The sequence below is a fragment of the Eleginops maclovinus genome, chromosome 2 (assembly GCF_036324505.1).
Source record: "Eleginops maclovinus isolate JMC-PN-2008 ecotype Puerto Natales chromosome 2, JC_Emac_rtc_rv5, whole genome shotgun sequence".
Lineage (NCBI taxonomy): Eukaryota > Metazoa > Chordata > Actinopteri > Perciformes > Eleginopidae > Eleginops > Eleginops maclovinus.
In genome coordinates this window covers 18,904,220-18,928,231 of record NC_086350.1, presented here as the reverse complement: position 1 = coordinate 18,928,231, position 24,012 = coordinate 18,904,220, and the positions used below count along the sequence as shown (strand labels likewise).

Genomic DNA, 24,012 nt, shown 5'->3' with positions numbered 1-24,012 from the left:
AAGCTGGTGAAGGTGCAGCTAGTTTTAATGACTTTGTATGCTGCAGGGTAGCTACTGAATTTACTCCAGGTGGAACTAGAGTCTGAGTTAAGTTGAATATATTTCACAATCCAAATCTGTAAAGTAACTAAAGGTATTAAATAAATGCAACGGAGTAAAAGTAAACCATTTACCTCTGAACTGTAGGGGAGTAGAAGTACAAAGTAGCATAACATTGAAATACTCACGTAAATAAGTACCTCGAAATAGTACTTGAGTAAATGTACTGTACGTTACTTCCCACCTCTGAATATGTGTAATATAACAAATGCATTAAATAATACATCAGAACCTTTTGGTTGAAAGAAACAAAATGATGTCGTCTGCTCACACAATACAGTTTGAAACCAGGGGTGTGAAGATGTTACGATTATTACAGAAATTTGAAAAATGTAGGAAATACAGTGCTAATGTTGAGTATCACAAAACAGCTGAAAAACAAAGACGTTGTTTGGCCAGAGGGTGGCGCTAGAGGAACATGATGCTATATGACTTAAACACCGCTGTCCATCCAGTAGGTGGCAGTATGAGCCTAAGCTTTCCACTGTGCTGCGACCTAATAACAGCACGAAGAGGACGTTATGAAAACATTGACAGTGAGCAGTATGGTCATGCAGTGATTGTTGTTTGCTAGTTTCTTTTAAAGATATGGGATGACATGACAACGTTACATGAAGAAAGTTAGACGACGTGCTGCAGAGACATTAAAGAGTGAGTTATACAATCTGCCATATTTTGTTGCAGCCTGTAGCCTAGCATCATATATGACCTACAGAGAGACGTTTGGATATTTAAACAGTCTATTTCACCTCAAATACATGTCAGCTAAATGGTTTACTGTTTACCCTAACGTGTTAACCGTTTTTGCCATTGAATTGTGACATATTGAGAGGATCCAAATGCAGAAACAGTTAAAACGCAGAATAAGAGGAACTTGTCCTCATTGTTAAACATTGAGGTGAAAGGTGAACACACAACTTCAGAGAAAGCTGCTTGAACAAACGATTAACACGTGTTTATGGCAAACCAGACAACTATTGAAACAAAACAAACAAGCCTCAGAGCATAGTCCACATAAATATGTAATGTTACTGATGCTTTTATCTCTTGAAGAAGAAAGGGCAGATTTATATTGTGACATTTGTATATGTGTTCAGTATTTATTATAATTTATCCTCAGGCATCGACCTGATTATTTCTCTCTGTACCTTTCCTTCCAGGAGCCTTGACCTAATGCTGGCAGTGGAGAACTGAGAGGAGTTTTTACATTATGGAGGCTATAATTGACTTCCTAAATGTTTTCCACATCAAGGCCAGTGGATTGACGGTGACATTTAGCCTCTGCATCATCTTCCTGGGTCTGCTTTACTGGTGAGTGAATACTTGAATTGGAATGCAGTCAACTTTGTGTAATACACTAATAATAAAAAGCACATTCTTTCTGAAAATGCAGATTAGGTAAACTCCTCATTCATCAGCTTTGCATGCTGGGTTTTCTGTTAGCATTTTTTAGTGGAAGTTATTGAAGGATCACATCAACATATTCTTGACCAGCCAGTGAACTAAGGGGGGGATTTGATCGTTCTCCATTTTGTTCAGTCGTTTTGACTCTTAGTAGTGCTATTTTTATTCATAGACACAACTCTATGAACTGTTTTCTAGGTATTCAATTTACCCGTATTCAGTCCTTTCTCGATGTGGCATCAAACACCCAAAGCCGATGCCTTTCCTGGGCAACATATTCATGTTTCGTCAGGTAAGGTGACCTCTTTTGTCTTCAACTACACTGTGAGATTCTGTTTGGACTATTATACATTTTACAAACTGAAATGAGCAAAATCTTCCTTCCAACATATTACAGCTGCACTATTACTGTTCTCTTTATACATCCACCACTGAGCTATGATTATTTCCTCTTCTACCAGAACAGCTTGACTTGCCAGGGACCTCTATTGGCCTGGCAGGGTTCACCAGTCTGAAAAAAGGAGCACTGATTGTAATGGATCGCACATCCTTAAATAATTTTAGCTTTACACCTTAGTTTTGAATGTACGTTAAATAGCAAAATCCCTCTTGAATGACTTTTAAAGGCAGATTGTTTAGTGTAATATTTCTCATGACCTCATTTAAAAGTGCTTAATGTTAGACCTGAGTTGAGTAAAAAAGGATATGAAAGTGGGACCTTCCTCATCATCATCCTTGTCCGTTTTTTTGATACTTTTGACCTGTTTTAGGTTTTTGATAAACAAGGTGGCTAGAAAATATGTATAAATGCATCTCCCATAGAGTTACAATGCCTATTAACTGTCATAATGTTTCATAAATTACTTTTAAGACAACAACCAAAACATTAATCGGTCTCTAACATAGTTACAGTTTTATCATTTTACTAAAAAAAAGAGTTGATGGGTGATTTTTTTTTTTCATCTGTTCTGATGTTGTTCTTTCTTTTTTTTTAAGGGTTTTTTCAACCCTATCAATGATCTGATTAAGACGCATGGCAGAGTTTGTGGGTAAATATTATAAATACTTTCTAGATCAGCATCTGATGAGCTCTGAACATTTGTTGTTTTTAAATGATTTTGCATTTTAAAACGAAACCTACATTTGTGTTGTTAATATCCATGGTGGCAACAATAAGATGAACTGTATATTTTAGGTATTATTTGGGCCGGAGAGCAGTGGTGGTGATAGCGGACCCTGACATGCTCAGACAGGTGATGGTCAGGGATTTCAGCAGCTTCCCAAACAGAATGGTGAGGACATGAAACAAATCATCACCATGTTCACTTTGTGCTCTCTTATATTTGGTGACATATGTACAAATAATTGTGAACTCTCCTTTCTCTCTGTGTAGACTGTTCGCTTTGCATCTAAGCCCATGACAGACTGCCTGCTCATGCTGAGGAATGAACGCTGGAAGAGAGTGCGGAGCATCCTGACCCCGTCGTTCAGCGCTGCCAAGATGAAAGAGGTGAGATAAGACTGAGCGTCCTTTAGATGGAGAGACTTTTTAAAGACTTTCTAGGGTATTAAAGTGTACAAGATAGAAGAGCAGGTCATTAATGTCTGCAAGAAACAGCTCACAGACATATAAGTTAAACCTTTTTGTCTAAACAGTTAAAGATGGAGTGCAAAACATGGATTTGAAGGACAGACAGCTGTTACTGTTTTGTAAAATATATAAATTATTTGCCCCATGTATCTTTTTAAGGTCACATTTTTACTTGGACAGTGTATTGGTAACATAATTATAATGAAATATCAGTTTCTTGTAAGGCTCGATTTGGTATAACAATGAGAAGTGTTTTTTGGATCTGAGGGTGGAGAGTGATGATACCGCTGATAAGCATGTCTTGTGAATTTACGGCGGCGCTGCCCTTCTGCTTTGAACCGCAGTAAATATCAGATCTGTTCATTCTGGCGATAGAGTTCAGTCCAGGAGAAAGGAGTGAAAAGGACATGAAATACTTCTTTGTTGAAAAAGAGAAATTTTAGAACCAAGGCGGGTTGAGTTCATGGTACATCTAAATTCTCTTTTCTGTCAAAACACAATTGTGACTTCAAATGATATCCGATAAAGTTCTCTCCTTTCTTTATTGGTAAATCAAAATATTGAATTTAATGATCTATTTTTTATCTTCATGCCAACCTCTTAATCCCACTATTTATCCTTTAAACTTATTTTCAGCCGGGATTAACTTTGAATATTCATCCCCACAGTGTTACTGTACGTCTAGGCATTGATTGTTATTATGATATGCCTTTTTCGTACAGTAGTCTCAGTGTGTTCTTTATATGTCTGTGGAACTTTTTCCAAATTATTGGGGATTACTAATCAACAAACAATTTTAATGATATACAATAGCAAAAATGTTGTTACATTTGAACCATACCCATACTCATCGTGACTGCAATATATTTTTCCAGCTATTGCTAATTTTAAAGGGGCCTGTTATGCTTTTTTGGGGGTTGTCCCTTTCCTGTAGTTTGTTATATAGGTTTTTGTGCATGTAAATGGTCTGCAAAGCCTCAAATTCCCACCAGAGAGAATTTCTCGCCCATCCCCTTGCCTGAAACACCTCCATTGTAGTCCTTCGTTTACTTCCGAAAACAGGGCCCCTTTAAAAAATGTTTTGATGTGTTTGTTGTGGAGGTTGACTGTGCACTGGGTTCTGATGTCCCCTAGTCCAAATTAAAGGTTTCTTTTGGCACAAACATACTCAAGAGGGGAAAGTAAGGAAAACGATGATTTTATGATCAACATTTTTCGAAAAGATTCAATTCCAAATGAGCAGCTTGATGGTACAGTATTACTTCTGCAGTATCAATCTATCTGATCCGTGTTGTATTCACTCTCTACGAACTTCTCAGCAGCTTTGACGAGTATCAGTGCCTCTTATTTTTGCCTGTAGATGGTTCCGCTCATCAACACTGCCACCGATGCTCTGATGACGAACCTGAACACCTCCGCTGAGTCGGGAGAAGCCTTCGACATCCACAGGTAATCACACTCGAATGAACACAGACAATCGGCATTATGTTATCATCTTCACGACCTGATATCTTAGTTTGTGTTTGTTTGCAGATGTTTGGGCTGCTTCACCATGGATGTTATTGCCAGTGTGGCATTTGCAACTCAGGTGGACTCTCAGAACAACCCAGACGACCCGTTTGTCCGGCATGCTCAGATGTTCTTCTCCTTTTCTTTCTTCAGGCCCATCATGATGTTCTTCAGTCAGTCTAATCTCTTTGTTTTGACATTTTGAAGTATTTATTGTAGGCATTTATGAAGGAATGCAATGAAGGCAAAGCAACAAAAAATTGAAAAAAATAGACGAGAAACGGGATTGGTTCAATATATTTTCAGTCAGTAATATAGTCATATTAATAACTTTCAAATTCTATTGGAATTATTAAGCATACATTAAATATATTGTAATAGATTAATTAGAATTACAATCTTTGATTTGTGTGTCCAGTTGCTTTCCCATTCATCATGGGTCCTCTGGCCAGATTCATCCCAAACAAAAGACTTGACGAGATGAATCATTTCTTCATCAATAGCATCCAGAGGATCATCCAGCAGAGAGAGGAGCAGCCCCCTGAGCAGGTGAGTCTCATTGACATTTAATAAGCAATATATAAAACTTACAATTTCCTGGTTTAAACATTGTTTTAAAAATGAATACATTTGGTTTCTTTTGTAGAGGCGTAGAGACTTCCTCCAGCTGATGTTGGATGCAAGAACCAGCAAGGACCATGTGTCTTTGGAACACTTTGACACAGAAAAGCATGCTGCAGAGCTGGATCAGAGGAACCAGCCGTCGGCCTCTGATCAGGACGACCGTCTTCCCCCACAGGACCCCCTCACTATGCGTCCACAGAAAAAGATGATCACTGAGGATGAGATTGTGGGCCAGGCTTTCGTTTTTCTTCTGGCAGGCTACGAAACCAGCAGCAACACTCTGGCCTTTACCTGCTACCTCCTGGCCATCAATCCCGAATGTCAACGCAAAGTTCAGGAAGAGGTGGACGAGTTCTACAACAGACATGTGGGTGTGACGCGTGACGGTTTGGTATCATCTCATTTTCTTTAGTTACTGACAACAATATTTTAGTGTCAGACAATTTACATTCAGTGCACACGTTTTTTTTTATACGGAAATGATCATGATTTTATCTTTTCCTTGTGTTGTAGGAGTCACCTAATTACACAAATGTCCAGGAGCTGAAGTATTTAGACATGGTGATCAGTGAAACACTGCGCCTCTACCCTCCAGGATTCAGGTAAATCAGGAACATTTAATGAGGATAAGAGAGGAATTTTGCATAATGAACTGATTACCGATTTCTCTACATGCATACAAAAATACAGTATATTTTTTAGGTTTGATTACACTAACAAACACAAATTCAATGGAGGAAACAAAGAAAATAATAGTTTATGGGATTAATACACGCACCTATGATATTTTGCTCTCTACAGGTTTGCGAGAGACATCGATGAGGACTGTGTGGTGAACGGCCAGTTCCTCCCGAAAGGAGCAACACTGGAGATCCCAGCCGGCTTCCTCCACCACGACCCCGAGCACTGGCCAGAGCCGGAGAGCTTCATCCCTGAGCGGTAGGAGGCTGTCCATACAATCTTCTAAAAATCTGATGAAGTTGTAGGGTCAGGGTTAGGGAGTAAAATACCTGCTTTTATCTCTAGATTCACACCAGAGGCCAAGGCCAGTCGTCATCCCTTCGTGTACCTGCCGTTCGGGGCCGGACCCCGCAACTGTGTGGGAATGAGGCTCGCCCAACTGGAAATGAAGATGGCTTTAGTGCGTATATTCCGCAAGTTCAGCATCGTGGCCTGCTCTGAGACCAAGGTGGGTTTCAACACTAATGACAACAATCTTATAACAACGACTCTACACGAAGTCTAAGAAATGATTGGTAAACACAAAACACATTTACACACTTAGCAGAACTTTGAGAAGACGTTATCACTGGCCAAAGCACAGCCGGTCATGTTTTATCAACATTTATAATTCATTATCAATAATATTGACATTTATGCATTTTTTTAGGCATTTATGTTGGTGTTATTGGCACCAACTTAACGGTCTATAATTACTCAGGTTGTAATAGTCAAAATCTGATAGCAATCGATGAGCTATTTCCATGTGTGGTTGTGAACAGAATCTTACATTTAGAAAAAATGTATTGCTTTTTCATTTCTTTGTTCAGGTTCCTCTTGAGTTGAAGTCTGCAAGCACTCTGGGACCTAAAAACGGCATATTTGTGAAAATTGAAACAAGAGACACTGGAGAAGATGAAGTGAGTTCTCCAGCCGATAGTTAGACACTCGCAGATCATCATCAAGGATGTTATAAACCTCTGATGAACCGCTGCAAAGGACTCTGTGGTCCATGTTGTGAGGATGAGGCGATGCATCATGGCCCTGTTCCTTTTACACAAACATATTTAATAGTTATCTTTATTTGATTGAAACATTACATTTTAAGTTACAGTTCACTGTATTTCTTGACGATTGTGCATGTTTAGTGCCTTTCTTTTTGATGAGTGAACTTTAAAGGGTTCTGAAGATGAGCCGTGACTAAAAAGAGAGATGAGCAAATAAAGACGCACTTCAGAATAATCTTGGAAAATGACCAACTATTTTCTTTTCTTGCAGTAATATTTTTTTATTGATTTGTAAGTGCATTTAAATATTGAAATGCATTAAAAGGTCTCTACAAATTACTGCTGTTAATTCCAGTCTTAGACAATGTTGTCACATTTCATCTGCATCTTTACTCCCTTCTGAGAGCTGCTAGTGTACAGTGTATGTGGTTTGTTAAAGATTGGGAAATAATCCTTACGGAGTCAGCATTTATCAAATAACTTAGAATAGTAAACAAGATTGAGCTTGCTGTTTAGTTTCCCAGTGCATATTATGTCCGGCTACATGTCGTTGCAGTGATGCTCCTGAAATGATGATCATGTTATTTGGTAAATCTTATTTCAAATTAATTTGGAATTATTTGGAAGTTCACTGACTCGAAAATTGCTGCCCTGAATACCTTTTAATTGTCTATGTAAACAATAAGAGCGATTTGTTGATGATTATAAACATGTATTTGATGTAATAACTTCACATTTAGCCGCTCTGATGAAAGGCACAGGGTTGCCTTTCTGAATAATGTACATTTAAAATGGGTTGATGCCACTTGTGTGTAATTAAATATTAACATGCATAGAGGACATCTCTCTTTATTCATTTGTTCTGTTATACATACTGTACATTGTTTACTTCATAGTCATTTGAAATATGTGTTCTACATTACAAGGTGATTTCATTTCATATAACACCAGACCCTCAGCTTCCTCTATTGACCCACAGCAATGACGTCGAGCAGACATTTTCAAAAAAAATATAGACACTAAACACAAGAATAGACATGGGTGAAGGAATAGCTTTTTTTTTCTTTTTTCTACACATTCTGAAAGGATTTTCGGACACACTTTAACTGTCACAGGAAAATCCAATATAGTATTTACTTAACTCTTTCTCTCCAAACTATTTTATCGATATTAGTTAATAAAATGATTATATGGTAATCATGACCTTTAATGTCAATCTGAATTTGTATTTAATATTATATTTCATTTAATACTTCTTCCACCAGTGTTGCAAACCTTTAACAAAGTCACCCGCAGCTTCCATTGAAGTACACAGTATCCCATAATAAAGATTAACCCCAAGGACCAAATCTACAGCATTGTGACTCACGAGTAGTTGATAACATACTCGGGATAGATCTGTTGTTTCTCAAAGACAACAAAGATGCTGGGGTTGCTCTCGCTGTCAACACAACTGTCGTAGAGGTCTTTTCCATTTCCTTTCGGTGGGGGCCGGACGTAGCTGCTCCTCCCCCTGGAGTACTCCCCAACCAGCACCAGAGCAACAAACATGGTCTTGTTCAGGTTATTTTTCAGCCTGGCATATCTGTCCGAGTATGAAGCATCTCTGGCAAAGTAGCTCCCTAACAAACGAGAGCATAGTGACAAGTGTGATCGTAAAGGCTGTCAGTCTACTATCATGTTAAGCATCAATTGAGCTCAGGTCTAAAAGTCTGATGGACATGGGTATAAAGTTCAATGCTTCAAAACCAAAATACAAACAGAAAGTTTGAGAAAAAGACATTCCTTTTGTGGCTCCTATTGTACTGTATATTCATCCTATTACTGGCTGCTGTACCTTTGCCGTAGGCCGTGCCATGGACCCCGCACATCCTCCAGTCAAAGTTTTGCTCACAGATTGCTTCAATCAGGGATTCTTCTGTGCCGTGGAACAAGTACTGCTCATTCACAGTTTTTCCTCCATTCCTCATCTTCATCTGCTCCTTCTGCCTGTAAACACAATATGGAAAACATAAATGTAGTTATCTCTTTACCCTCTGATTTTAGTCAACTCCTAAGAGTTGCTAAATGCTACGCTACATTCATCACCTATAGTCTCTAACTCCGTCTGCTGTTTTAGAAGTTTTTTCAATTAAAACAGTTTCCTGCTGCAACTTAAAACAAGGCTATGAGAGCAATGGGAGGAAACTAAAACAGTAAATGTGCAGCGCAGAAAAACTATAAGCTCAAAGTCACTCTAAAACTGAGTAATCTTTAAAAGAATCACTCATTTCATATCATATAATACAAATATTGATTTTAAGCTGATTAATGCCAATTTACCACTGAAAGACTTTCCACAGAGAGGCGTTCTGGACCCTCTGTATTTTGTTGATTTTACTCCCTGGCATCGTGCGCTTCAACAGCGACTCAATCATCTCATACTCCTTCCCAGATTTGGACAGAAGTACGAGCTGAAAGATAAAAGTACAGTGCAAAAAAAAGGATCATAAATAAATATTCAGACACAGAAAAAACTAAAATATTATAAACACAGTTTAGCACTACTGCCTGAGATGAGGGTAGATTAAGAACTGGACAGAGGTGGAAGAAGTAGATCCTTTACTTAAGTAAAAGTACTAATACTGAAATGCAATATTACGCCATTACCAGTATAAGTACTGCATTGAGAATGGTACTTAATGGTACATATTAAGTATGATCAGGAACATTTACTTTAAAAATTAGGAGTAAAAGTACTTATTGCAGAATATTTATTTAAAATGTAAAGCAGCAAATCTTGAAAGTTGGAACCGTGAAATATTTTTACACTACTATAAACAATAACAGAATAAGTCAATTGCTGCCCAATTATTTTTTGTCAACCAACTCATTGTCGCTGGTTTAATTAAATATAATTTTGAATAGTTTAATCAAAACATAAAAATTGTCTGAGTGTATGACTTAAGTAGTAACTAAAGCTTTAATATGAATGTAGTGAAGTAACAAGTACAATATTTCCCTTTGAATTGTTGTAGTTGGAGTAGAAGTATAAAGGGGCACTAAAAGCAAATACTCAAGTAAAGTCCAAGTACTTCAAATGTGTACTTAAATACAGTACTGGAGTATATGTACTTAGTTACTGAAAAGTAGCTGAAGTAAAAACAATTGAAAACGTGTAAACTCTGCAGCAAGCTGCCTCCTTCCTCCTCTCTACATCACTCAGTGGCATTTTACATTGTCAGCATCAACTAAGTCCACACCAAATGTAATACATTTTTTCTGAATGTGGAATGAAATTACCCATCTTCCTTCTTCTTTACTTCTATATAGATAAAATGATGCAACCCTGTGTACACTTTTCCCTATTGAGTAGCTGATCTACTCAAACAAAATGATCAAAGGCAAATGGGTGACCCTGTTTCAATAGATCATAATAATATAAATAACAAAAAAAAACCTAATTAAACAATATTTTTTTAAATACAGACAAAAACACTGCTATTTTTGGGAACGGGGAAAAAAGCAGCCCTTTGCGCCTCTGTTATACAGTACATGCTAATGTTAAAATACCTTGTGTCCAAAATCCAGTATGGCAGACTTGTCCCAGTTGGGTGGGAAACTGTCAACTGTGGAGGAGCTGGAGCTGGGTGATGTTCCACTATAGGAAGAAAAACAACCATTTTCTGACCATGGAAGTCACTTGAGACAAGGAGCACATCAAAGCAGCAAAGTTAGATGTGAAAGGATAATTTGAAAATAATAAATACCTCTTTAGCTTCACCTCCACGTCATGACCAGACACAAAGAGAGGCCTCCGTCTGACCTCCCTCTTGGTTGAAAATTTGACATTCTGCTGATACATCCCCTGTGATCCCAGCGCACTCTTGAAGTAGAGGATGTACTGGTGATTGTCAGCACCAAAAGCAATCTCTGTATCTATGTCTGCCAGGTACACATTCTCCAGAGTCTGAGAGGTGACAGAGGCTGGCTTGTCACCATCTCCCTACAGAAAAAAACAAGTGCCAAGTGGAAAAAATAACAAGTAAAATATGAGAAGAGGAACACATCAAAGTCTTCTTATTACCTCAGTTGGGTACTATAAAGCCTAAGAGGACACTGTAGCTGCACCTTCTTTTATATACTATTAAATTCAATTCAAATGTCTTGCCATTGCAAAGGGTACTGGTTCAAAGAAATACAGTGAGCATCTAACCAGAAGAGCAGAAGCAGCAGTTACATGTAGTGAAATATAGAGTATGAATATATGTATAAAAAAGTATATACAATATGAATACTATACAGACGTGGACAAAATTGTTGGTACCCTCCCGTTAAAGAAATAAAAACCCACAATGGTCACTGAAATAACTTGAAACTGACAAAAGTAATAATGAATAAAAATTGCTTTTGAATTGTGGTTCAACAGAATCACTGAATAATATGTTCAACTGTAGTCACAGGAACATCAAGCTGCTTGGAGATGGCCTTTACCTTTAACATGCTTGTCTATAATTTTCTTTCTAATATCCTGAGACAACTCTCTCCTTGGCTTTCTGTGCTCCATGTTCAGTGTGGTACACACCATGATACTAAACAGCACAGTGACTACTTTTCATCCTTTAAATAGACAGACTGACTGATTACAAGTCTGAAGACACCTGTGATGCTAATTACAGGACACACATCAGTTTAACATGACCCTGTGGTCAAATTATTTTCAGTCTTTTCTAGGGGTAACATCATATTTTTTTCAGGCCAGTTTCAATATTTTGTTTTTTAAAATGATTCTGTTGAACCACAATTCAAAAGCAATGTCTGATTTTCATTCGTTATTTTTCAATACATTTGTATAATATATAGACATTATAGACAAAATAAATATGATCAAACTATAGACCGTAACTGCCATTTTAATAAATAATATGAATGAATATAATTACGCTATAGCAGATATAGCTGATATTCTTGGTTAACGTTTGACTGACCTGTCCATACTCCTGCCATTTCCCGCTTTTATCCTTCCAGTACCAGAGCCACTGTGTGGTGAGAATGAAATGGGGGGGCTTTGAGACGGAGGAGGCTGTGGATAGGCGGCGGACTGGAGACTTTCCGTATGTCATGGTCATGAAGTCTACTGACTGCACAGTGGGGGATGCAGAGCTGAAAGCAAGCAATGTGAGCAAATCCACATTTACCTGACAGTGATGATTAATACAAAGTACAACCAACAAATAATTGATTTATAAAACTTAACTTTTCCCTCAGTGAAATGTACAACCTATCCAGCATTACGTTATAAGAAGAGCACCTCCTTTACCGGCTGCAACATTTAAGTGATGAACACATTATTGCACCTGTAATTATGATCCAATAATATAATATATATTATTTTGAAATGGGCCAATGAGCAGAGTGACTATCTTTTCGTACATTTTGATGGCAGTAACTCTATATTTTTGCTTAAATAAAACTTGGAATGCACCGGAGTATTATTACCTTGAGGTTTTTGTTTCAGTAAAAGATCAGAGTACTTTGTCCTTCACTGAAATGGTTAACAATGTCTAGATCTCTTTTATAAACCAGAGAAGAGGGCCTTCCAATTGTGGTCTTGTTGTTCAAACATGCACCTTGTTAGAGCCAGGTATTTAAAAATGCTTAAGTTGGACATTGGTGGCTCGATGCAGCTTGTGTCCTGTCCCGGGTCACAGTAGGCCTTCTCAATGTCTTCCATGTTAGGCAGGTCCTTCCAGCTCACACCGTCACTTCCTAACACCTGCCATCTGTAAGGCCGGGGCCAATGGACACGAGCACACCTTTCTGGGGAAAACAAAGATAGAGATGCACTCATTAGACATCTAAGGCTGCACAAATAGTGAACGATTTATCAAAACGGCAACATGGATTAGTAAAATATCCAAATCACTAAGACTATTACTTATTATTATTATTATTGTTATTATTCCAAATAATTGCAATTCGTTTTTCTTTCGAATTGTGCAAACTTAATCTTACCATCTTCTATTTACAAATATTTTGAAGTTAATGAAAACAAAACACAAGTTTCTTTGTTACCGTTGAAGCTGCAGTGTCTGCGAATGAAGAAGAGACAGATTTCATCTCTTTCTGCATCACTTATGGCTTTAGATGGAGAAGCAGAAGCAGTTGGGGATCCAGTGTTGTTTTTAGGAGGCTGCTGAGTCAGGGGCTCTCTCCACTGACAGGGATGCAAGTGACACATACAGATATCAAATATAATATGCAGACTACCATTCACTTGAGAAAGTGTACTTATTAAAGGTCTTTACCGGGAACAGCAGAAGCTTGTCTCTCCTGTGGACCCGTGATGATGAATTTATTTCTGTAGATCTGAAGCAGGTTTGTAATATTTTCCTGACTGAATCCTCGGAAACTCTTTGTACCGTTGGCATCCAAATTATGGGTTCTTTTGCACGAGGCACCAAACCTGCAGTCACCCTGCAGAAAATGCTGGCAGATGTGGAGCTTGGTGCAGGAAGTGGTGAATTTGCAGACACCATGCAAACCATTGCCTTTGTTGTAATGTGTGCAGATCTAGAAGGGGTGACCATATCATTAAGACATTCAGAAGTGCATTTTTTTTTAAATGACAGAAAAGCTGTTGTTATAAATACAACCTACCTCAGGAAGCAGATAGGGATCATTCTGCATTAACAGCTGGAACAACTGTTTCTCCGTCAAGTCCTGAAGACAATATATTTTCAAAACCGCTGCATTGTATGGAAAAGCCAGGCTATGGGGTTTGTTACACTTTGCTCTGAAATATAAGAGAAGGAATAAAATAGAGCTCAGTGAAAGGCTTTTTTAATGGAAATAACAACTTGAAAAAATTGGCACAAATTGGTTTCTGGAAATATTCATCTAGATATGAAGAAATTGATACATTTGAGGTCTTCTTTAGACTTGGTTTGTCTTCCTGTTCTGTCATAATAGTGTCGGGTTATTGTTGGGTGGTTGAAATCAAAACATGTCTCATATGCATTTTCTAACAGGGGACAAAATCAACTCAACAATGACTTTCTGCGATAGTGTTATTAATCAAACTTTTCTTACAAGTAAAATATTGGCTATAACCCCTTTCAGTCTAAAGAGGGACAAGGCAAATACTACACTGCTGTATAATTGTTTTACACTTTGCTCAGTAAACAGAGTGGGTTATTCTGGTTCATGTTATGATGCAAACTACTGCCATCTTCTGGTCCAAAAACGGACTTACAGTTAACTGTCATTTTTTTATTCTCTAGAATACAAGAAAAGCACAATTTTGTATGCTTCTTTGTTATTTAGTTTTGATTTTGTCACAGCCCAAAACACACTGTCAAGCTATGTAGTGTTTTCTTCGATTAAAAAACAGTTTCTGTTTGGATTGACAACTTTTTATTGTAATTCTTTGAGCTATAGGGAAAGTTCAGAAAGCTGTAGAGCATAGGTCAAAGAGTCCTGATGACTTTCTGAATTATTTCTGGTTGTGTCAAAGCAAGTTATTTCATAAAAAGTGTTTAATTCTGTCAGATTGTAATGACCTGTGTGCATACACCTTTAACAGCCTGCAGTTCCACACAGATGTGTGGGTGTACTCTTGATTACACCTCTGCACACGCTATGGTTGGGCGGAGCGTTACTGGGTCACCAACTTAAATGAAAAAGTAAAATATTAAAGATGGGAGTTGTTCTGCCGTGAAGTGAAACAAAACCAGCAGAAAGGGAAATGTGGAACTGGAATCAAGAAACAAAATTGAAAACACCTAGTGGGAGTCCTTTAAAATGTTAAAGTACCCAACCCCACTTTGCTTCCACCGCGCTTGCTCCTTTCTCGCTACAGGTCCTTTAAACAAATATGGTAAAACAATTTTTTTTAAAAAGGTTGTTGACAAAACGTTTAAACTTGAACAACTTGACAACCGTTTTTAAAAAAATAAAATAACATTGAACAAATATAACACGTCATTGAAGTTCTGAGTAGGCATTTCAGTGCTTGACAAGACAACATAACAAAGCCTCAAAATGAAGGCTATACACAACAGCAGAAACTTACCCGAAATTACAGTCTCCACAGACATAATACCGGCACAGGTGTAACCCGTTGCACTGTGCACACTCTCCGGGTTTCTTCTGACAGAGACGCAGGCTGGTTTTAGCCACTATCAGACTGTCCGGGCTGATTATTTGTCTGCCGACGATCTTCTGCTTTCCTTCTTGAATAGCTATTTTACTATCGTCAAAAACGACACTCCGCAGGACTTGATGCGCAACAGTGAAAGACTGTGCAATTTTCTCATCAAGTTGCTTGAAGTCTAAGCAGCCCTGGTGTTCGCACAGGGTCTTTGTGACAAACTTCGATATGACTGAAGTCATCCTTAAATGAGTTTCAGCAAGTCAGCTACACAGTTGCTGTTGTGGTTGCAGCTAACTGGCCTGACCGCAACAAACTACGGCTAAATCTGATCACTGCTAAATCGACGGCCAGTTACAGAGAAACAAAACTGAAACTGCTGTAAAGTAGCAGACGTGGAAGAAATGAAAGTAGAACTACCACAGAATATGAATACTCTGTTAAAAGTAAAAGTCCTGCTATCAAAATGTTACTCAACTAAAAGCATAAAAGATACCTAAAGTAAAAGTACTCATCATGCATACAGGCCCATTTCAGAATAATAGCTACATTATGTTTTGATTATAATTATTGATGCGTGTAAGTGTAGTAAAGGTGCAGCTCATTTTAATTACAAATGTCTTGTGAAATTGACTCCATGTGTAACCAAAGTCTTATTTAATTGTTGTTAATATTTCACATAATTAATCCAAATTGGCAAAGGAACTAAAGGTATCATGTAAATGGAGTAAAATTAGACGATTTACCTCTGAATTGTAGTGGGGATAGAAGTAAACAAATTGAAATACTGAAGTGTAATACAAATCCTTCAATACTGTACTTAAGTAAATAAGTACAGTATTGAAGTAATCGACATATAGTTAAAGTTGAACGCTTTCTTTCTTTTTTATTCTTTGCGCAATTACCTGATTACAGAGGGTTACACGAGCACATGAAGGCATCACGAGCCCTAGCAACCACTGCTAGGTTCAGTGTACCATAGCAACCATGGAGGGTGAGCTTTCTTTGAAGGAAGAAAAAGGCAACAAGGTCACACCAGAACAGAAGGATCTCCTCTACAATCAAGTCAGAGAACTTAAGTAATGAAAACAAATATCCAACAACACCTTGTGGTCAACCTTGAACTTTGTTATCCTAAAAGTGTCCTTATGAGTTTGCCTATTTTGCTGCTAACAACGGGCTAACATTGCTAACAAGGCTAAACTAACAATGTAGTTTAGTATTGAATAAAATGGTTAATTCAGCAGCGAAATAGTACTAGCTTAATGTAGCCATCTAAATAGTCGTTAACTCCTGACTGTTAGCTAAGAATAGAGGAAGTAGAGGCACAAACTGGGCTAGGTTACATTATGACATGTTGCTGAGGTCTTCAGCATTTTATTATCTTCACTACTTCAACATAAAAAGTTGAGCTTCTGTATTTCTTGAGTCAATATCTTATATTTTACAGATGGTTACGTTAACATTTTCAATTTACTTTAAGCAAACAGAACTTAAAATTAGATCATTATCATGACCTGACTTTAAAATTGTTGATATTCACTTTTACCAAAAGATGTTCAAATGAAGCCCTCCTGGCAGAGATCGACATGTTGGAACGGTTCATCAGTCGACTGGATCCTCAGGACCTGGTGTCTCATGCAGGGAGAGACGATTCAGGGGCAGCAGGAGTCTCCCAGCCGGAGGGTGGGGTAAGTTCTAACCAGTGACAACAAAACTTCTTTACTATAAACACAAACATCTAGATGAGAGGAATATTCTGGTTTAAAGTCGTAGAATACTTACTGGGTTAGTTATAAAATATTGCTCCATATTAACAGTAATAGTGTTACCTGCCACAATCTCAGAGACAAACCTGATTCTAATTATTTTCCCTGGACAAATGACCTCTCTGCACTCTGCTTCTCATTTTTTAAATGTGCGTGCGCCTTGTCAGGGTCGTGGACGTAGGCTGAGGTCCGAGTCCGACATATCGGATCGCTTCCAGCAGCTGACTTTGGAACAGAAACTTTATGTGGCACAGAGAGAAGTAGCAGAGACACGAGAGGACCAGGAGAAACTCAAACAGAAATATGATCGAATTCAGGACAACTACAAGGTTTCAATACACACTTGCACAACAAAAGAAAAATGCACACTTACGAAACATTTTCCCTGGTAACTCTGCTTGTATCTCCAGGCCTCACTGGAAGAAGCAGAGTTGCGTCTTGCAGACATCAAGAAGGCTAAAAATGATTTTGAATGCAGAATGGTCCAACCAATGAAAGACAAAAGGTTGGAAATGATGGAGCCCAACAAGCTGCTCCGGTACATCGAAGACAAGTCAAAGGTAAAAAATAAAGTTCTTTCTACTGTCCTTTGAAAAGTATCAGTTGTTCAAAGTGAAAAGTTATTATTTACCTTTCAAACATTTTATACAATTTCAAGATATTTAGATTTTATTTTGTGATTTTCTTTTCCCGTCAAAATATGTAATGAAACGCCTCGATTGTAGTCTTTTGTTTACTTCCATAACATAGACATTACTAAGTGACACTGCACTTCTATTGGCTAACAGTCAAACACATTGCTTGTGATAGGCTAAGGGGTGGAACATCTCTTAGCGGTTGACCAATCACAACAGAGCCGGCCAGCTAACCAATCAGAGCAGACTGGGCTCTGGTTTCAGACAGAGGGTAAAAAGAGGTGCTGCAGCACAGGCAGTATGAGAGAAATACATTTTTGGACATTAAAGCATGGAAACATGTCACAGTAGAGGCACAAAATACAATTAACATGCCTGAAATTGATAGGGCCCCTTGAATGTTTTCTTACTCATGTTTTCAGTACTTTCACAACCCTAACCATATTCACCATCCTCTATCCTTCATCCACAATATCTGCCCTGTTCACAAACAGGTCACCCAGTTGGAAAAATGGACTCGGAAGAACCATGCACTGAAGGTCCATGAGAAGAAGCTCCAGCAGCAGCTACAACAGAAGAAAGAGATGGGAAAAGCCGAGTACGAGGTAGACAATGAAGGTGTGAGGTTATAACCAGAGAGGCTAACAAAGCTAGAAAAAGTTTAATCAATGATGACCCATTCTCAGTTATTGGGTGTCCCTTTCTGGTGTCAGTTACTGTAACAATGTGTGGTACTGTATGTTGTTGTTTGAAGATTTTTCAAGAGTACAGCGAGCAGAGAATTGACAAAAACCTGGATGAACTTCAAGTCAGCAATTTGAAAGTACAACGATACCTGCGTTCACACAAGGTAACTCATCAGAATGTGTGAGACAATCGTTTTCTCTGTGTTATCTAGTGTACATAAAGGAAATCCCTGTTGCAGTATAGCTTAATCTTAGCTCCAGCTTCTAAATCTGCATGGTTGTGTTTTCCTTTCTATTGACGAAAAGCATATTCTGTCAAAACTTCAGGAAAACAATAGTGGTACAATAACTGACGAATAGCATAACTCCCAATTATGTAACAGAACAATGAGAATGATATACACATATAATATATATATACAGTATATTAACATACAGTATTCAGTTAGCGGTCAAGTGCATCATCATCCGGTCATAGAAACAACAAATATCTTTAATGTGTGGGATATTTCCCAACAAAACAAAAAACTGGTTTGGATTTCTTCTTATATCATATTAACTATAGCTACAAGAAATATCAATGTCTTGTAAACAATTAGCAACGTGTTTGTTATGTAACATTTTAAAAATATACTTGCTTTGCTATGTTTGAAATACAGAAATAATAATATTAAAAGTGTCACCTCTAGTTTGTGGTGTGTGTGTATGTGTGTCATCAGGAGAAGCTACAGAGTGTGACACGAGAGTCCAGTGAGCTGAGCGATGACATCACCAAGAGGAAGCAGTTGCTGGCAAAACTCGAGGAGGAGATAGGGCATGCTGAGGAGGTTTGTCAGAACAGCAGAGTGCATTAAATAATGCAGGGCAGACCCAAAACGCTTGAATCAGTTAATACTTCTGTCCTTCTTTAAACCATAGTTCACTAGCAAGGACCACGCCCCAACAGTATGATGTTTGTAGGTCTAAGCAAGGAAGTAACAATGAATAGAGATAGGGAGGGTGATGAAATGATGGTGGCAAATGACGTCTGTTGGTCTAGTCTGAAAGGACGTGCTGTTTTCTTTCTCTGGCATGATTTCGCTCGGGCTGATTATGGGCCCAAGATGGTGGGGACGACACATTTTGAACACACATTTGACCAGATAGAGATAGGGTTTAGGTGTGGCGCTGCACTTCAAGTTAATAAATTAACTTAATTTATCTCCTGATTCTGTTTATGTACTTCATTCCTTCTAATTCAGGAGCGTCTGAAGGCAGAGGCCCTCAACCTGCACCTGCGCCGCCAGATGACAGATTATCAGGCTCCTGGTATCCCCGAGTACATGCAGGTCAAGGGCAAATACAAGAAGCTGCAGCAGAGCATTCGCACTCTGAAGAGAAGAATTGGGATCGCTGAGGTAAGCATTTATTTTTTTATTTGCCCATATACAACCTGCTATCTTTGGAATTCTCTTCAAGATTCTCCGACACTTGATGATATGATTTGAACTGTTGTTTGTCTTCTTTTTTTTTACCATACCATGCCCACTCATACCAGCTGCATAAAAAACTGTTGCGAGAGGAACTAAAACAGTGGGCTCTCTATTCTCTGTTTTCACCAGATGGCCTTGAAGACCCGCTCTGAAGTCCGCAGCCCACAGAGAGCCTCTCTTCCTGCCGTGTACAGAGCTGAGGCTGGAGCCAGACCTGCAGAGCAACACATCCCAGTGAAGCTCCCGTACATAGCAGAACACAGCACATAGAGAATCAGAGACCTTGCTACTGCTACAAATTCCCTGTCACAGTATTTCAACATCTAATGATTTATCATGTCTATTTTAAACTTTAATTTAATACTTTTTATGACATATAGGGAGAAATCAATCTTGAAGTTTAATTTCCTATCATGTTCTGTTCAGGAAAGATGCTTACTATGCACTGTCATGAAGAATGAACTGTACCGTAGATTTTCTATTCATCTAAATCCACGCTCCATCATGCCCTGTTTACTTAAATATACAATCTTTTTATACTGAATTATTCTGATAAATTAAGTATTCCTTACACTGTTTTGGTTACTATGCCATTGCTATGATGTATTCCATTTAATTATGGCATTTATGCTCTGTCGATTTTACCTTTTTTGCCCGCTGTCGGGAATAAATGCTCCCACTGCAACAATCTTTGCTTTTGTCTGTGCTTTGTAGATTTCTGGATGCAGATAACTTCTAATTTACTCCACACTTCCTCCTAGTTTTTAACTACTAAATGTTAAACTGTAAATCGTGGAGACTCCTCTTAAATGTTTTGCATACAGTATACATTTAAGCTTTTATCTTTTCTTTAAGGTACATCTTAATCTCATCGACTATTTTGTGTTATGCCTTTGGGAGTCATTTTTGCTGGGCGCCTGTTGCTAGGCAGAGTAGCCACAGTACTAACTTGTCTCCATTTATAGAAATGGTGTCTTACTGTAACTGATGGATATCTAAACTCTTAGAGATGATTTTCTTTACCCTCTCCAGCGTTATGCAAATCAACAAGTCTTGATTGTAGGTTTTCTGATATCTCCTTTTTGCCAGGCATGGTTCACAACAGTAGACGCGTGGTGTGAACAGCAAATACATTTTTTTAAGAAGATGAATCCACACTTTCACTGAATAAAACGAGGTGTTCTAACTCCTAACTCAATAAGCTTTTGTTAAAGTCTAAGGGTTTACATCTTTTTTCCAGCCTACACTGTGACTGTTTAAATTATGTTTTAAATATGGATAAGCACAAGCTAAAGTTGGTGTGTATTTTGATGACAGATTGTTTATTCATTATTTCAACTCAGATGAAGATCAGACCATATTTTAGAACAAATGTAAACATAAATGCAAGTTATTCCGAAGGGTTCACTTACTTTTTCTTGCCACTGTAAGATTTTGTGACCCAAAACATATTTGGATGTAATGAATTTAGGTCTTTTTCTTGTAATGGTTTATTTATTTTGTGGTATTGCTACTGTTACCCAAGTAAAATAATTGGGTTCCATCATAAGTAGACTCAAGCTGATGTTACTCAATATAAAATGCAGGGTAAAATACAATTTTTAAAAATCACCTGGAGCTCAACAAACTATTTCCTTTATTAGAAAGAAATCCTCGGAGTTATGAGTCCTCAGAGAACTCTACACGTTATGATGTTACATGCCATATATACAGTTATATACATAAAAGTGCAATGTCACAATGGGTAAGCCGTTTATTTATTATTATTTCTGTCATATAACTGCTGTGAGAAAATGGCATTGTTACTTATTCATGTGTTTTCTTCTGACATGAACAGGTAACAGAATGTCTGAAGTTCCTCTAAAACATTTTTAAAGGCACTTTCACAAGTACATACTACAGGTGTACATACTACAGCTTAAAGCCTACAGGGCATCACTGAGTCCTACTGTTGATGATAACAACTTAGTGACAAAAGCACTTCTTCATTTTTTCTTTTACAACTGGCTTCATACTGTATCTCTGGATATTTATTCTACATCATTTGTTCTAAGTCATTTCTACCCAGAAACAGAAAATGATTACAAAAATAATGAAAGTTAGTAAGTCAGAAATGAATCATCTTTTGATTATTATACACACATTATCAAGTCAAAAATAGTGTAAACCTGCTATTAGAAAGTTTTTGCGGTGTTGTTATGCTAGACAAACAATCCCAGGGCATAAACCCAGTTTGTTTTTTCTCTACAGTACTGAGGTTATACAAAAAAAAAAAGACATCAGGGTCGCAGTCACAGAGTCTCAGCTCTGGCACAGACAGCTTCAGGGGGCTACTGTGCGTGTGTGTGCGTGTACACACACACACACACACACACACACACACACACACACACACACACACACACACACACACACACACACACACACACACACACACACACACACACACACACACACACACACACACACACACACACACACACACACACACACACACACACACACACACACACACACACACACACACACACACACACACACCATTGATCCTGTTTCACATGTCAAGCATTTAGAGTTGTCATCATCCACAAATGCGGAAAATCCTGGAGGACAATAACACAACAAATATTGACAGTCTCTCCTGAACATGAAGCAGACACAAAGTCAGCTCTGTTTCAGGACAAGCATCAGGCGTTCACGCTAACAGTCATCAGGTCCATGGCTACTGGCAGTGCTCCCACAGGGCGTAGCCATGACTCTATACACAAGGGACTATGAAGAACGGCTACGTCATACAAGGAGGGACAACATCCATGCTGTGTACGGTCATATCTTTGGGTAAGTAAAGCCAAGCAAGGCGTATGAGAAGCTATGATGTGTTCCACATATAGCTTTGTTTAGTATATAGGAGATCATTTGTCATAGTTTTTCACACTTTTTTTATACAGATGCAGAGGCTTAAGTTATTATTAGGCTTATTGTATGCCTGAATTCAAGAATACATCAAACATAGTGAAGTAGTGGTTTAATCCAATAGTCATATCTCCTTCCAGGCAATATGTTCAAAATAAATGTAAGTGAATCCAGCACGGAGGTGAAGTTTGTACATTTCTGACACACAGGAGATGGTATGCTTTGCCAAAATAAAAATGTGTACACTAGTGAAGAAAACACACTGCTATCAGTACTATCAGCTATTAACACAGTACCGTTAGCTGTTAAGGGTTTCAACCTTCGAACCATTTCTTTCCAGGTAGTCACAGCAACATAATAATATTTGTTTTTAAAGGCCTTTTAACCAGTTCAAAACACCTTCACTGGCTCTGCTAAAGGAGAGCAAAAAGTTTAAAAAAATTATAATCTGGAGTGAGACGCCACTGCTGAGGATCCAGTTCCCACAGAGCTCCGCTTCAGGTCCAGTGGTAAACAGAGGAGCTACATGCGGCGTGTTCAAAGTTCATGAATGTCTGTAAACCAAACTACCTAGTGTATATTTTTCTAAAACCATGAAGGAAGCCTTTGTGATTTGTTGTTTGAATGTCTTTACAGAAAATAGAAAAAAAGTTAGATAATATTAACCTAAGCATATTAACACATAACTGTGCACCGAAGATCTGTTAGCATACTCCTGTCCTCTTTATGATGCTCTAAAACACCACACTGAAACGCCTTTCCTGTCCATCTACTTTACACGTTCTCAGATATTATATTCTGTAAATCTATGAAGACAATGGTAGCATTTTTGCAGCTCCTGGAATTCGAGAGTTGAGAGTTTTTGCTTTACATTTCTGCCTTGGAGGTTACATGGTGCAGGACTTGTCCAAAGGGTCCTGAGCAGACGTAGCTGGAGGTGGCGAGGCCTGGCTCGTCTTGGGCAGCACCATTGGCTTGGGCCTCAGGGTGGGGGGTTTGAGTTGCACTCCCATGCGGGGCGCCACCAGAGGCTTGAAGGTGCTCATGGTGTCACTGGAGGAGCTGGTGCTGCGGCGGATGGGTGGCTCCGTGTTGGCGGTGGACCGCAGCGTGACACCGTGGATAGGGCTGAGGGACTCGCTGGAGCTGGCCGGCGTGGGACCCCCGCCGCTGCCGCCAGAGGTCTGCCGCTGCTCCAGGGTGTCCAGCACCACGTCGGGGGCGTGCTTGGCCGAGCTCTGTCTCTCCAGCTCACGCAGCTCATTCAGGGCGGTGTTCATAGTTTCCTCTATGTCCTGCGGGAGACAGAGAGAGGAGGTTTAAGGGAGGAGAAGAGACTGTAACACGGGTGAGGGAGATGATACGTAGGGAACATAAAAAGCAATGTTAACAGAGGACCACAGTGACAGATTTTTCACGAAAGCATGCATTATACATGTGGAGAGTTGGCAG

The 24,012-nt window shown here is 38.6% G+C and overlaps 4 protein-coding genes across 8 annotated transcripts in view; 2 read left to right on the top strand and 2 right to left on the bottom strand.

The window, feature by feature from the left end:
• Positions 1 to 573: 573 nt before the first annotated feature.
• On the top strand, positions 574 to 7,794 carry tbxas1 (thromboxane A synthase 1 (platelet)). Its single transcript, XM_063898002.1, has 14 exons — positions 574 to 750; positions 1,260 to 1,410; positions 1,702 to 1,795; positions 2,500 to 2,552; positions 2,699 to 2,795; positions 2,897 to 3,013; positions 4,455 to 4,543; positions 4,628 to 4,776; positions 5,022 to 5,152; positions 5,250 to 5,594; positions 5,741 to 5,829; positions 6,029 to 6,166; positions 6,254 to 6,416; positions 6,778 to 7,794. The coding sequence occupies exons 2-14, from the start codon at positions 1,310 to 1,312 to the stop codon at positions 6,889 to 6,891; spliced, it is 1,680 nt and encodes a 559-aa protein (XP_063754072.1). The 5' UTR covers positions 574 to 750; positions 1,260 to 1,309; the 3' UTR covers positions 6,892 to 7,794.
• Positions 7,788 to 15,432, bottom strand: parp12a (poly (ADP-ribose) polymerase family, member 12a). Its single transcript, XM_063898042.1, is given in 11 exon segments — positions 7,788 to 8,576; positions 8,792 to 8,943; positions 9,277 to 9,407; positions 10,507 to 10,594; positions 10,704 to 10,939; positions 11,922 to 12,096; positions 12,564 to 12,753; positions 13,009 to 13,141; positions 13,225 to 13,506; positions 13,594 to 13,729; positions 15,008 to 15,432. Coding segments are annotated over 11 exon segments (2,100 nt in total). The 5' UTR covers positions 15,328 to 15,432; the 3' UTR covers positions 7,788 to 8,319.
• Positions 14,633 to 20,298, top strand: cfap263 (cilia and flagella associated protein 263). 3 transcript variants are annotated; one of them, XM_063898031.1, is made up of 9 exons: positions 14,633 to 14,812; positions 16,641 to 16,776; positions 17,022 to 17,183; positions 17,265 to 17,414; positions 17,984 to 18,094; positions 18,244 to 18,339; positions 18,895 to 19,002; positions 19,417 to 19,572; positions 19,777 to 20,298. In XM_063898031.1, exons 2-9 carry the CDS (start codon positions 16,675 to 16,677, stop codon positions 19,915 to 19,917), a joined length of 1,026 nt encoding a protein of 341 aa, XP_063754101.1. In that variant the 5' UTR covers positions 14,633 to 14,812; positions 16,641 to 16,674; the 3' UTR covers positions 19,918 to 20,298. The 3 variants fall into 3 exon arrangements, with proteins under 3 accessions (XP_063754101.1, XP_063754092.1, XP_063754083.1); XM_063898022.1 differs by lacking the exon at positions 14,633 to 14,812 and adding an exon at positions 16,040 to 16,164 and having other exon boundaries at positions 18,898 to 19,002; XM_063898013.1 differs by lacking the exon at positions 14,633 to 14,812 and adding an exon at positions 16,040 to 16,164.
• A 962-nt stretch (positions 20,299 to 21,260) lies between these two features.
• Positions 21,261 to 24,012, bottom strand: part of srgap1a (SLIT-ROBO Rho GTPase activating protein 1a) — an 80,436-nt gene continuing 77,684 nt past the window's right edge. For 2 of the 3 annotated variants that reach the window (XM_063897974.1, XM_063897982.1), the window contains exon 22: positions 21,261 to 23,855. In XM_063897974.1, the coding sequence (XP_063754044.1) occupies positions 23,448 to 23,855 (408 nt within the window). In that variant the 3' untranslated portion in view covers positions 21,261 to 23,447. The remainder of the gene's footprint in view (positions 23,856 to 24,012) is intronic. The other variant, XM_063897991.1, reaches the window with a different exon arrangement.

Coding starts and splice junctions, on each gene's coding strand:
- tbxas1 (XM_063898002.1), top strand. CDS start 1,310: ATGGAGGCTATAATTGACTTCCTAAATGTTTTCCACATCAAGGCCAGT. Junction 5,153..5,249: donor AGGAGCAGCCCCCTGAGCAG/GTGAGTCTCATT, acceptor TTTCTTTTGTAG/AGGCGTAGAGACTTCCTCCA. Junction 5,595..5,740: donor ACGAGTTCTACAACAGACAT/GTGGGTGTGACG, acceptor CTTGTGTTGTAG/GAGTCACCTAATTACACAAA.
- cfap263 (XM_063898013.1), top strand. CDS start 16,073: ATGGAGGGTGAGCTTTCTTTGAAGGAAGAAAAAGGCAACAAGGTCACA. Junction 18,095..18,243: donor TGGGAAAAGCCGAGTACGAG/GTAGACAATGAA, acceptor TGTTGTTTGAAG/ATTTTTCAAGAGTACAGCGA. Junction 18,340..18,894: donor GATACCTGCGTTCACACAAG/GTAACTCATCAG, acceptor GTGTGTCATCAG/GAGAAGCTACAGAGTGTGAC.